This window comes from Chiloscyllium plagiosum, unplaced genomic scaffold, assembly GCF_037043375.1.
Source record: "Chiloscyllium plagiosum isolate Xiang-an unplaced genomic scaffold, Cpla_swu_hap1 HiC_scaffold_3, whole genome shotgun sequence".
NCBI lineage: Eukaryota > Metazoa > Chordata > Chondrichthyes > Orectolobiformes > Hemiscylliidae > Chiloscyllium > Chiloscyllium plagiosum.
Window position 1 is genome coordinate 46920097 of NW_028270141.1, and position 13584 is coordinate 46933680.

Sequence of the window (13584 nt, forward strand, 5' to 3'; positions counted from 1 at the left end):
CTTGGAAGTACTCAGGGATACCCTCATAAGAATGGGTATGATGCTCAACTCATCAACTGCCAGTTCCAACACGCCACAGCAAGGAACTGTAATGACCTTCTCAGGAGACCGACACTTGCTGCAATGAACCGGGTACCCTTCATTGTCCAGTACTTCCCAGGAGCTGAAAAGCTGCGCCATGTTCTTCACAATCTACAACACTTTATCAATGAGGATGTGCATCTCATCAAGACCTTCCCCACGTCTCCACTTCACGCCTTTAAACAACCACCAAACCTCAAACAAATCATTGTTCGCAGCAAACTGCACAGCTTTTAGGACAACACCATACAACCTTGTCACGGTAGACGCTGCAAGACGTGTCAGAGTGTCAAAACGGATACCACTATTACACGTGGGGACACCTCCCACCATATACGTGGCAGGTACTCGTGACTCGCCAATGGTGTCCATCTCATATGCTGCAGGCAAGAATGCCCTGAGGCATGGTACAAGCAGAGGCTACGACAACGGATGAATGTATACTGCACAACAATCTACATACATGAGTGTTCCCTCCCAGTCAGAGAACACTTCAGTGGTCTGGATCATTTGACCTTGGACCTTTGGGTGACCATCCTCCAAAGCGAACTTCGGCAAGATCCAAGATTTGGCAGGAGGTGTTACTGTGTCATCTCAGAGAGAGTAGAGCATCTGGTGTCCTGTCCACAAACAGGCTACTAACGATATATGGGTACTGCCTCTGCAGTGCACCACAACAGGGAGACGGAGCAGAGGCTGCAGCGTGGCGAGATTTAACCATGTCTTTTGCTGATTTGAAGCTGGACACTTTTGGCCTGGCAAGCTAGCCAATGCTTCCTGTGCATCAGTGTAAGTGTCCTCAACGCAACAACACAAAATGGCAGAGCAGAGGCTGATAGGCAAGTTTGGTACCCATGGGGATTGCCTCAACCAGGACCTTGGGTTCATGTAACACTACAGATGACCCACTGCACCACACACACACACACTCCTACAGACCCATACACTCACGCAGACCCTCTCTCATACCAAGCTCTCTCTCATATACTCACACATACACTCCCATACAGACTCTCTCACAGACCTATATCCCTTTACACTCTATCACTCACACACTCATCTCCCCTCCCCCCACCGCCTCCACACACACACACACACCCATATACTTTTGTGGGGTGAATTTGCACTTGCAGAATTACATTTTGTTTTACATCAAAAACTGCATGTAAGATTCTGTAAATCCCTTTTGTAGATCAGAATCAGTTTGAACACTGGGGCACAGACAGCCTCACACAGGGATCTCACACCTTCAATGCATTATCTGAGTCAATATGGCACCTATTATTAAAGTTCACCTGAGAATGTAACTTTAAGAAAGTTCTGGAATTTACATATGAAAGAACCGAAACCAACATGCCCATTCGAAAAGGTGAGAGACTTTACAAACAATCCAGGTCTTTTTCAATATCTCATTCCAGTTATATCATACCATAAACTTTTACTATAAATTCTGTGTTCTATAATCTTATACTCTACAGCCACCTGATGGAGCAGAACTCCGAAAGCTAGTGCTTCCAAATAAACCTGTTGGACTACTCTTCAGAGAGCTGATGTGGACTTGTTGGGCCAAATGGCTTGTTTCCACACTTTAGGGATTCTATTAAACTTCTGTGAAGATGTCTACTGCTATAGCTGTACAAGCAAATGATCAATATTATTTTACGCAGTGAGTAGCACCACAGAATGAGTATAATTAAGAGTTAAATTTTCCATGTATTTACGATACTTAACATAAACACAGTGACACACAGTCATTAGTATTCTGATTCTCTTTTGAAGGAGGACACTTACACTGATACACAGGAAGCATTGGCTAGTTTGCCAGGCCAAAAGTGTCCAGCTCCAAATCAGCAAAAGACATGGTTAAATCTCGCCACGCTGCAGCCTCTGCTCCGTCTCCCTGTTGTGGTGCACTGCAGAGGCAGTACCCATATATCGTTAGTAGCCTGTTTGTGGACAGGACACTAGATGCTCTACTCTCTCTGAGATGACGCAGTAACACCTCCTGCCAAATCTTGGATCTTGCCGAAACACTCTAGGACAGTTTCCAGTCAGTGGTGTACTGCAAGGATCTGTTTGTCATTTTTATAAATGACCTAGATGAGGACGTAGAAGGATGGATTAGTAAATTTGCGATGACACTAAGGTAGGTGGAGTTGTGGATAGTGGCGAAGGATGTTGTAGGTTACAGAGGGACATAGATGAGCTGCAGAGCTGGGCTGAGAGGTGGCAAATGGAGTTTAATGCGGAAAAGTGTAAGGTGATTCACTTTGGAAGGAGTAACAGGAATACAGAGTACTAGGCTAATGGTAAAATTCTTGGTTGTGTCCATGTACATAGATCCCTGAAAGTTGCCACCCAGGTTGATAGGGTTGTTAAAAATGCATATGGTGTTAGCTTTCGTTGGTAGCGGGATTGAGTTTTGAAGCCAGGAGGTCATGCTGCAGCTGTACAAAACTCTGGTGTGGTCATAATTGGAGTATTGTGTACAGTTCTAGTCACTGCATTATAGGAAGGAAGTGGGAGCTTTGGAGAGGCTTCAGAGGAGATTTACCAGGATGTTGCCTCGTATGGAGTGAAGGTCTTATGAGGAAAGGCTGAGGGACTTGAGGCTATTTTCAATTGAGAGAAGAAGGTTGAAAGGAGAGTTAATTGAGGCATATATGATAATCAGAGGATTAGATAGGATGGACCATGAGAGTCTTTTTCCTTGGATGGTGATGGCTAACACGAGGGGGCATAGCTTTAAACTGAGGGGTGATAGATATAGGATAGATGTCAGAGGTAGTTTCTTTACTCAGAGTAGTAGATTAGATTTTTAGATTAGATTACATTACAGTGTGGAAACAGGCCCTTCGGCCCAACAAGTCCACACCGACCCGCCGAAGCGCAACCCACGCATACCCCTACATTTACCCCTTACCTAACACTATGGGCAATTTAGTTTAGCCAATTCACCTGACCTGCACATCTTTGGACTGTTGGAGGAAACCCACGCAGACACGAGGAGAACGTGCAAACTCCACACAGTCAGTCGCCTGAGGCGGGAACACACTGACTACAACAGTAGTAGACTTGCTAATGTGTTGGCATTTAAATGGTCATTGGATAAACATATGGATAAAAATAGTATAGGCTTCAGTTTGGTTCCGCAGGTCAGCGCAACATTGAGGGCTGAAGGGCCTGTATTGTACTGTAATGTTCTATGACACTTCCAAACACTTTGCAATCGAAGTTCTTCAATTTCACCAACCTGAAAGCTCTGTGACTGGTCTTTTAACGAACATTAGTGCAGATAAAATCTTGCAACCTGACCTTTGTGAATGACTTGTGAATTGAATGGACCTGCACAGTTTAAATTGATAACTGTTGTCATATTAGCCAGTAGCACTGTGAGACATTAGGACAGTACTAAGTGCTCACTGTTTTCGTGGATGCTTATGCGAACACCCTCTCAAGGTAATTTTGCACACAGGCTGTACTGAGGTGGGTAGCAGCTCAGCACATACTCTGATTAGAGCTCTCAGTATCTTCAATAGGAATCACCTCTCAACACCGGAAGTACCCACACTTTAGGATATGTATAAATTGACAAGAAAATGCATTTACGTCGCAGTCAACAATGTCAACATGAGCAATGAATGAAGACAAAACTCTTGGGTAGCGAGGGTCCAGAAATGCCACGCAGTAGTCAATGAGGAATCTGGTGTCAGTTGGAGAACAACATTGGCTAAGGATACCTCTCAGCTTTAGAAGGCAGGACAAAGTATAGCAGCATTGAGCTACAAGAGGGAGACATGTACACGTGCAACCAGCTTTCAAAATTCAGGTGGTAACACCCGGCTCCATATCTCTATTATGTCAGAGGTGCGATATAAATGCAACTTCCCATTTTCAAGTTCTCAAATCTGCAAAGTGAAGTAACAAAAGAGTAAAAACCGGCATAAGTCTGAAAAGAATGCTTTAATAAGCATTTTGGAGGAACCCTTCTAGGTCATTCATTCACTGCCGAAAGCCTACATTAAATTATCATCTACTTTGTTAAATAAATAAGGAAATAGTCTTGCATGAAGTATTGCTGTAAAGTAACAAGTAGGGATGATCCGGATCGTGACTTACTGCAAGCAACTTTGCTTTAATACAAAATGGGATCAATGATACAATTATCTTCCACTCAAGCAAAAAAAAATTCACATTGACATCAACACACTTCATACTTATATATATTAATTATAATTAGTATAAATGACTTGTTGTGGGGAGGGCATGGGGTTTTTAACAATGGCAGTTTGATCTCAGCAATATGAAATGGCACAAAAATGCTGCAGGAATTTCTTTTAAGTGTATTAACAGCCAGTCTAAGTGTGTTAATTAAACATTTGTGAGTAAGTTCAAGTTTGCTACATTAAGGTAGTGCTGATCAATTTTTTACATCCCTTTGTTAATTACCTGGGACACAGACATTTGCTTTGTGGTTAATTAAGGAAAATCAGCTCTGAACAAAAATAAAGATTATTTCACAAAATCCAGCATTGCCTCATTGAATTGTGTATGAGGTAATCAGAGCTGTTAGCAAATTATGGAGTCATCTGCCTGCTTACTGACATAACACGTTCCTGGGATTTTATATTTTTTAACAGTACATTCAGAAACAGCTTTTTGAGATAGTTACCTAATTCCATATTATCATGTAAAAATATTAGTTTAACTTACATCTTTCTTAAAAGCTCTTTTTAATTTTCCCTCCAGAGGATATGGTGTCAACAAAAAAAATGAACAAAATAATTATTCACATAAAATAACATACCTCACAAGACAAAAACACAAATAAGGCCATTCTGCAGCATTAAAAGTCCACCTCTTGCAATATTTCACAACAGATTCTACAGAATATTTTACATCCCAAGGACTGCACTATCAAATGATTTCAGAGAACTTCTGTTGGGTTGATCACACTATCTTTTGGAGGCTGCACTCAGTTTGCTAGCTGCTGGGGACCTCCGTGACGGTGTTGGGATTTTCGAAGGTTTGGCGGAAGATGGCCGAGATCCTGCTCGTGACCCTGATCTGCTAGTGTCAGGCACTGTTTCTGAAACATCTGAGCATACAGACTGGATATCCGAAATGTCAAAATCAGAAGCGTCACTCCCACGACGACTACTGGCTCGGCTGCCGGTCTTGCTTCCAGCTCGGCTTGTAGGCCGGCTTGGAACTTTCCTTGAATCTCGGGCTGGATAGTGGTACATAAAAACAAGATATGTCAGGCACAGACATGCAGCTCATCAAATACAACCTGTTCTATCCACTATCTAAATGATCTTGTACTTGATTTGCTGACACTTCTGATCACCAAAACAGTTCACACAAAAGGTACAAATTGGCGACAAAAGATAAATACTCAGATTTTGAGATTCATTGAGGAAATTAAAATGGGGGGGTTTATTTTCCGATTTGGTATTTTATAGGTGCACATATCAGAATGCTGTGCAATCAGAGCTGTCAATTTCCTGACAAATCGTTCAGTTCTGCCAGGAAGGTTGAGGGTGAGTACCCACCTCTTCCCATCACAGTGCTTCCATTGGAAGGTGTCAGCTATTGCTAGGGGTTGGTACAACATGCACCAGTCACCCTTCGTAAAGTGCCCAAATGGCTATTGTTTGTTGTGCAGATGGAAAAGGGGATTCAAAATCCTACGTGACAACCTAGAATAGCACAATCCTTTTTCCATCCATACATATTTTTCAACAGATGTCACAAGCAATGATCAAAATTGAATTCTTAGATTGATATCTTACTTATCTTCATCCCTCAAACGCACCTCAACAGCCTCCTTTCTCGTTCAGCCTAGTCATGCTCATTTTTTTTTTACAATACTGTGAGCACCACATAGAGATCAAATAACTCAGAGTTCAAACCTGACACTATCCAACTTTAGATTCAGCCTCTATGAAAGTGAGATTTTCCCATTTAAGCTGGGACAGAGAGGTTTAATGTTTTAGCAATGCTAGTCATTAGAACAGTGCTTGTACCATTCTAATCATTCTACAGTGGATTTAGCTAGCAGTGCATGGCAAAACAATTTCTTCAAATGCCTTGCAAGTTGTAAGTGAATGACTGCTGTAAGACTAATTGCTGAACAGTTCAAATTGTCCAGCAATTTATGTCTGCTTTGGAACAGATTGCTGAGTTGTTTATACACTAACAAGGATGTGCATACAAAAATAAGTTATTTTCCCAGATAAAGAACATAAATGCACATGGGATTGAGGATAACTTGGTTAGTTGAATGCAATTGGCTGAGTGGCAGGGGACAGAAGATGGTGATAAACGGCTTGAAGGCCGCTGTCCAAGTGGATCAGTGCCGGGTCCCTTATTGTTTATGAGATATATAAATGAATGTGAACGACAATGTGGGGCTGATGATAAGTAAGTTTGCAGGTGACACAAAGATTGGCTGGCTAGTTGACAGTGAGGAAGAAGGTCTTAGGTTACAGGAGAATATAGATGGATTGGTCAGATGGGCAGTGCAGTGGCAGATGGAATTTTAACCTTGATAAGTGTGAGGTGATGCCCTCTGGAAGTAACAACAAGACAAGGGAGTATTTAATGAATGACAGTACACTGTGAAGCTCAGAAGAACAGAGAGATTTTGGAGTGTTTATCCACAGCTCCTTGAAGGTTCCACAGCAGCATAATTGGGTAGTTAAAGTGGCATAAGGGACATCGTTGAAGCATAGGTTATAAAAGCACGAAGGTCATGTTGTAGCTGTGCAGACCTTTGATGAGGTCACAGCTGGAGTACTGTGTGCGGTTCTGGGCACTGTGACTGTACGAGAGAGTGTAGTGGAGGTTCGCCAGGATGTTGCCAGGGATGGAGCATTTCAGCTATGAAGAGAGGCTGGATATAACTCAGGTGTTTTCTTTGGAGCAGAAAAGGTTGAAGGGGAATCGGATAGAGATACAGAAGATTATGAGGGATATGTACAGAGATAGAAAGCAGTTGTTCCCATTCATTGAAGGTCAATATAATAGGGGACACACCTTTACAGTAAAAAGCAGGAGGTTTAGAGGGGATTTGAGGAAAAGTTTTTCACCCAGAGAGTGGTGAGGGTCTGGTATGCACTGCCTGGGATGATAGTAAAGGCAAGTAATGTCACAATCTTTAAAAAGTACTTGGATGAGCACTTGTGGTGTCATAATGTTGAAGGCTATGGGTCTCATGCTGGAAAATGAGTCCAGTGTAGTTTTTTGGCTATATTGACTTGATGGGCTGAAGGGCCTCTTTTGAACTGTATGCTCCTAGGATTCATATCATCCTTGGCAGTGAAGATATCAGGTGTGATATCTTTCTACAGCATTTATTTTCCTGAGAAGTTTCCACATCTACTCTATGAATATAGAAAATGGCAAGATTATAATCCCATGACTTTCACAAGTTTTTTGGGGGGGGGGGGAAGGCTATTCTCAGATAAAAGGATGGGTAGGAAGTAGGAGGCTTTCACAATGAGACAACGAGAGTTCAGAGACAGTATGTTTATGTTAGTGTGAAGGACAAGGCTGATAGGTTTAGGGAATGCTGGATGACTAGAGAAATTGAGTTTCTGGTCAAGAAAGAGGAAGCATTTATCAGGTATCAATAACTGGGATCGATTGAATTCCTAGAAGAGTATAAGGGCAGTAGGAATATACTTAAGAAGAAAATCAGGAGGGCAAAAAAGAGACATGAGATAGCTTTGGTAAGTAATATTAAGGAGAATCCAAAGAGATTCTATAAATATATTAAGAGTAAAACAGTAACTAGGGTGAGAATTCAGCCCCTTAAAGATCAACAAGGCCATCAATGTGTGGAACCACAGGAGATGGGTTAGAAACTAAATGCGTATTTTGTATCAGTATTTACTATAGAAAAGGACATGAAAGCTCGAGAACCTGGGGAAATAAATAATGATATCTTGAAAAATGCGCATTTTCCAGAAAAGAAGGAGGTCTTAAAACAAAAAAAGGTAGATAAATCCCTGGGACCTGATCAGGTGTTTCCCATACTTTGTGGTAAGCTAGGGAAGAGATTGCTGGGACTTTTGCTGAGATATTTGTATCATCGATGGCCCCAGATGAGGTGCTGGAAGACTGAAGGTTAATGTGGTACCACTATTTAAGAAAGATGGGAAGGAAAAGCCAGGGAACTATAGACCAGTGAGCCTAACATTGGTGGTGGGCAAGTTGTTGGAGGGGATTTGAAGAGACAGGATTTACATATACTTGGAAAGGCAAGGACTGATTAAGCATAGCCAAGATGGTTTTGTGCATGGGAAATTGTGTGCCATTAACTTGGATTGAGTTTTTTGAAGAGGCGACAAAGAAGGTTGATGATAGAAGAGTGATTGATGTTGTGTATATGGACTTCAGCGAGGTGTTCTACCACATGGTAGACTGGTTACTAACATGGGATCCAGAGGAAGCTAGCCAATTGAATACAAAGTTGACTTGAAAGTAAGAGACAGAGGGTGGTGGTGGAGGAATTCTTTTCAGGCTGGGGGCATGTCATCAGTGCTGTGTCAGAAGAACCAGTGCTGGATCCACTGCTTTTCGTCATATATAAATGATTTGTGTGTGAATATAGGAGGTATGGTTAGTAAGTTTGCAGATAACACCAAAACAGATGGTGTGATTGTGGGCAGTAAAGATGATCTCTGAGTACAATGGGACATTGATTAAATGTGCCAATGGATCGAGGAGTGGCATTTGGGGTTTCATTTTGATAAGTGTGAGGTGTTGCATTTTGGTAAGGCAAACCAGGGCAGGTATACAGTAAATGGTGATCAGTGAGACCACTTTTGGAATATGGTGCACAATTCTGGTTGCCCAGTTGTAGGTAGGATGTTGTTGAACTTGACAGGATGCAGCAAAGAATTACAAGGATGTTGCCAGGATTAGAGGGCTTGAGTTAGAGGGACAGGCTGAATAGGCTGGGGCTTTGTTTTCCTGGACTGTTGGAGACTAAGGGGGTGACCTTATAGAGATTTAAAAAATCATGAGGGGCATGAATCATAAAGACTTACCCGGTATTTGTGACCTCCCTCTAGAAGGAGGAGTTGATGTTACATTGCTTTCATCTCCAGAGTGGAAACTTTTTCCAGACAAATATCCAGGCGGTCGCAGTTTGCTTCCCTGAATAGGGGCTACCTAAATTAGGTTGTACAGAGAAATAAATGAATATTTTTCTACTGGGGTGCAAATATCTTTGAGATGTAGCAGATATGTGAATTGTCACTTGAAATATTGACCTCATTCCCACAAAGTATTCCTAAGTATGTCAGAACTTTGTTGTTCTCTTATCAAATTTGGCCAGCGATGTACTTTAAAGAATTATATACACATCAGTTAAGCATGACACCAATTGGCTCTGTCCAATACAGTATATGAATATGATTAATTTCCTTTCTAATTTAATGCATATTGAATGTTAGGATGATTTGTACGGGACCGAAAGAATGTAATATCTATCTGCTGCTTCAAAGGACTAACCTTTTGAATTGGTTAATTAACACAGTAAATAAATTAACTCTGGAGACAAAAGGTCATTCGTGAAGAATGTAGCACTTATCCTAATGTCAGTGACATTCTGCTATAAAGGGTTGGGGGGAATGCTGGCACAGAAAACACTTCTGTCTATTTGGCATACATACTTGAGGCATGCATAAAAACCTTGATTGAAGATTCATTATCCATCCAGACCAGAGAAGAAGTTATTAGTAGGATGTATCTTCATTCAAAGAATGATAGTGCACAATGCATTTTTTCCATGTATTATATTACCTTCCAACATTCAAAAGATCTCCCCAATATAATTCTACATCTTGTTTTAAAATACCTGAAGTAAACCACTAGAAAAAAAATTCACACAGCTAAATTTGGAATGCCACATCTTTAGTTAAAATTGATTATTTGACTTTGGAGTAAATGAAACAGCTTATGTGCAATATGAGGTGACCACTAGGGGGCAGTCTTACTGCAGAAGGAGGAAGGGTGGACAGGATTTTATCCAAACACCTCTTGAAAGGATGGTGCAAAGCATTTTTATAATGCCATCATTCTCTGTAAATGTGTTGTTCCAATTATTCATTGTACGATATAAATGTCAATCTGGTGGAAAACATTTTAAACCTCTTTTTTTTATTTCAACACACTATTCACCGGCCTTGATACAGAATACACACATCTGACAGCAGGTTGCTCCTGTGGCAATTTAACCTGTCATGGTTGTTATAAACTCAAAGACAGACCAAAGAGGCCAAATTACATGTTAAGATCACTGCAGAAGGTCTGCAGACACAATTAGAAGATCAGACATTAATTCATGGTAACTATACTTGTGCAGACGTTCCTGAAAAGTCAAATTCACAGGATTGTTCTGTCTGCCAGTTATATTTCAATGCAAGTGGTTCTGGAAATCAAATAGAGTATCATCATTGTACTCACTTTTCTTCATTTAATATTGTTACAGTACTACAGTACAACCATAAATATTTAAAGCTGACTTTATGTTCAAAGTTTAAAGTTATTATGGCCCAAGAGGATGCCATTTGGCCCATGTTTGTTAGCTTTCTGCAGAGCAGTTCAGTTACTCCCATTCCCCCAATCTATCTCTGTAGCCCTATGAGCTCATTGCCTTCAGGTGTCCATCCAGTTTTCTTCTTAAAATATTAATCATCTCTTTCTTTCACCATCCTTGTAAGTAGTGAGTCATTACCATTGTCTGCAGAAAATGAATTCTTCCTCACAAACCCTCTGAATCTCTTGACCAAAATCTTAAGTCTGTGTACCCTGCTTCTTTACAATCAGTTAATGGGAATGGTTTTCCTTTGTCTTACTATATCTAAACCTGTCATTATCATATAGGCCTCTATCAAATTTCCCCTCAAGGTTCTTTTGCTCCAAGGAGAACAAGCCCAGCTTATCTGACATAACCTTGTGACTAAAATCCATCATCTCTGGAAACATTCCGGCAAACTTCCTCTCGTGGACTCTCACATCCTTCCTAAAGTGTGATGACCAGAAATGGATGAACTACTCTACTTGGGATCAAATGCAGACCTTTATGAAGCTCACAATTCCAAATGTTGTGATATTTACTCTCTTAATGTGTTCCCTCACCTTCAAAGGTCAATGCAAACGGATCCTCAAGTCTCTCTGGCCATGCACTCTTTACAACTGTGTCATTAAATCTACACTATGCTGCTGTATCCCTTCTGCCAAAATGCATCGCCTCACAATTCCCTGTCCATTGTGCCAGCTTATGTGTGTCCTGTTGCAAGCGATTGATATCACCCTCACGCTTTGCCATTCCTTCAAGTTTGTAGTTATTAGAAAGGTTTGAAATTTTGCTCTGTATTCCAATATTGAAGTAATTTACCAGAAACAGCTGTGGTCCTTGCGCTGATGCTTGGGGAGCATCACTGTCTACTATCCCTCAGTCTGAAAAACAAATGCTCACAACTTACCTCTACCACATGTTTCTATTGATATTTTATCGAAGCACAGTTACAAAGTTACGAAGCGTTCAACCTTGCCCTGGATCCCAGAATAATATCATCCTCTTTGTTTGTAACTGTCCTTCAATGTCTTACGATTCTCTCTCTCTGTCTTATTTTCCTTTTCACATGCTCTCTCAGCTTAATGTATTTGGAGTGGTTTCACAATGAGACATTCATAATGTGCCCAGATGATGGACCAGAAGTCTGGATCACTGACAGTAGGGTGAATCAATGACTGTAACAATGATACTCAAACCCTACCTGAATGTTCAACAGCTTGTAAAATAGTTGACCACTCCACCATATGTCCAATATCCAAGTTGGATGGGATTACTCTCACATGGTTCCATTCTTATCTATCTAATCATCTCTAGTCAGAGAACCACTTGCAACAATTTCTCCTCTTGTTCCTCAACCATTGGTTGCGGTGTCCCAATTTCCAAATGTGCTACTTCGACTTCCTTAATAATTGATTCCAACATTTTTCTAACAATCATTGTTAGGCTAAGTCAGCCTATTGTTACCCACTTTATGCTTCCTTCCTTTTGGAATAGGGGTGTCACATAGGGAGCTTTCCATTTCTCCTGTAATTCTCTAGAATCCAAGGATTTTTGGAAAATTACAACAAATGATACAAAATATGACAATTACAATGACACAAAAATAGGTGCAAAGGCAAAGTGCGAAGGGGATATGAAAAATGATAAACAGAAGGTTAAGCAAATGGACAAAAAGTTGGCAAATGGAGTACATTATGGGAAAATATGAAGTTTTCCTTTTGGAAGGGAGAACAGAAGTATTACTTAAATGGAGAACAGTTACAGTAAGCTGCAACGCAAAGGGCCTTGGGATACTTGTCCGCGAAACACAGAAAGCTAGCTCACAAATGGAGCAGGTAATCAGAAGGGCTAATGAAATGTTGGCCCTTGTTTTAATTAGATTGGACTGTAAGAGTAGGGAAGTCTTACTGTAATTGAACAAGTTGCTAATGAGACCACATCTGGAGTCCTGTGAACTGCTTTGATCCCTTTATTTAATGAAAGATAGCTTCATTGCAAGCAGTTCAGAGAAGGTTCACTAAGATAATTCTTGAAGGGATTGTCTTATGAGCAAAGGCTAAACAAGTTGGGACTCTATTCAATGGAGTTTAGAAGAATGAGAGGTGATCTCATTGAAACATACAGGATTCTTCAGGGGTTTGACAGTGTAAATATTTCTCCTCATAGGAGAGTCTAGAACCAAGGGCATAGTCTCAGAACAAAGACAGAGGTGAGGGGGAATTTCTTCTCTCAGAGGTTTGAGGGTCTTTAGAACTCGATGCTATAGACAGCTGGGAGGCCAGAGTTTTTGTATACATTTAAGGCTGTGGTATTGTAGGTGTTGGTGGTGATTCCCTCGAATTCCAGGAGCAGCAATTACTGTTTTATATGCTGTTGCATTGTTTTGGAACTTTGGAAAAACAAAAGTCAAAACAACAGCAGTTTTAAAAGGGAGAAGAGCAGACAAAGGAAGCACATGGTGAGGACGGTGCAGGGGGGAGAGAGAGAGAGAAAGAGAAAACCTGCGCAGTTCTTTGCTGTTTGTCTTTGCTGTTTGAATTCATGTATCGCTGGACCTTGGAGTGCATCTGGGAAAATTAACAAACAGTGAATTTCACAACTAATCTTGGAGGAACTGTTGGGCGAAGTTCAAGAGAAAGGCTGTATTAGTGAGTACAGTGGGTTCTTTCTTGATTATATGATTTTGGAGATAAATCTCTTGATTAAACTTAAAATATAAGCCTCTTGATTAAACTTAAAATACAAGCCATAGCTATTAATTTAACCTGGGGCAGTGTTTGTAGAGGAATAAAATGGGGCTATTTTCTGGGTCTGTAGATTGTGAAGGAGCAAAAATGGCCTTTGCAGTGATATGTACTTCTTGTCAGATGTGGGAGTTTAAAGAGAGTTTAAGGGTTACTGCGGATTAT

General features: G+C 40.8%; 1 protein-coding gene across 20 annotated transcripts in view; it reads right to left on the reverse strand.

Moving 5' to 3' along the window:
- Nucleotides 1-4025: 4025 nt before the first annotated feature.
- dst (dystonin) overlaps nt 4026-13584 on the reverse strand; it is a 617802-nt gene continuing 608243 nt past the window's right edge. For all 20 annotated transcript variants that reach the window (XM_087979186.1, XM_087979173.1, XM_087979215.1 and 17 more), the window contains 2 exons: nt 9141-9264; nt 4026-5311 (listed from right to left, as the gene is read on the reverse strand). In XM_087979186.1, coding sequence (XP_087835312.1) covers nt 5037-5311; nt 9141-9264 — 399 coding nt within the window. In that variant the 3' untranslated portion in view covers nt 4026-5036. The remainder of the gene's footprint in view (nt 5312-9140; nt 9265-13584) is intronic.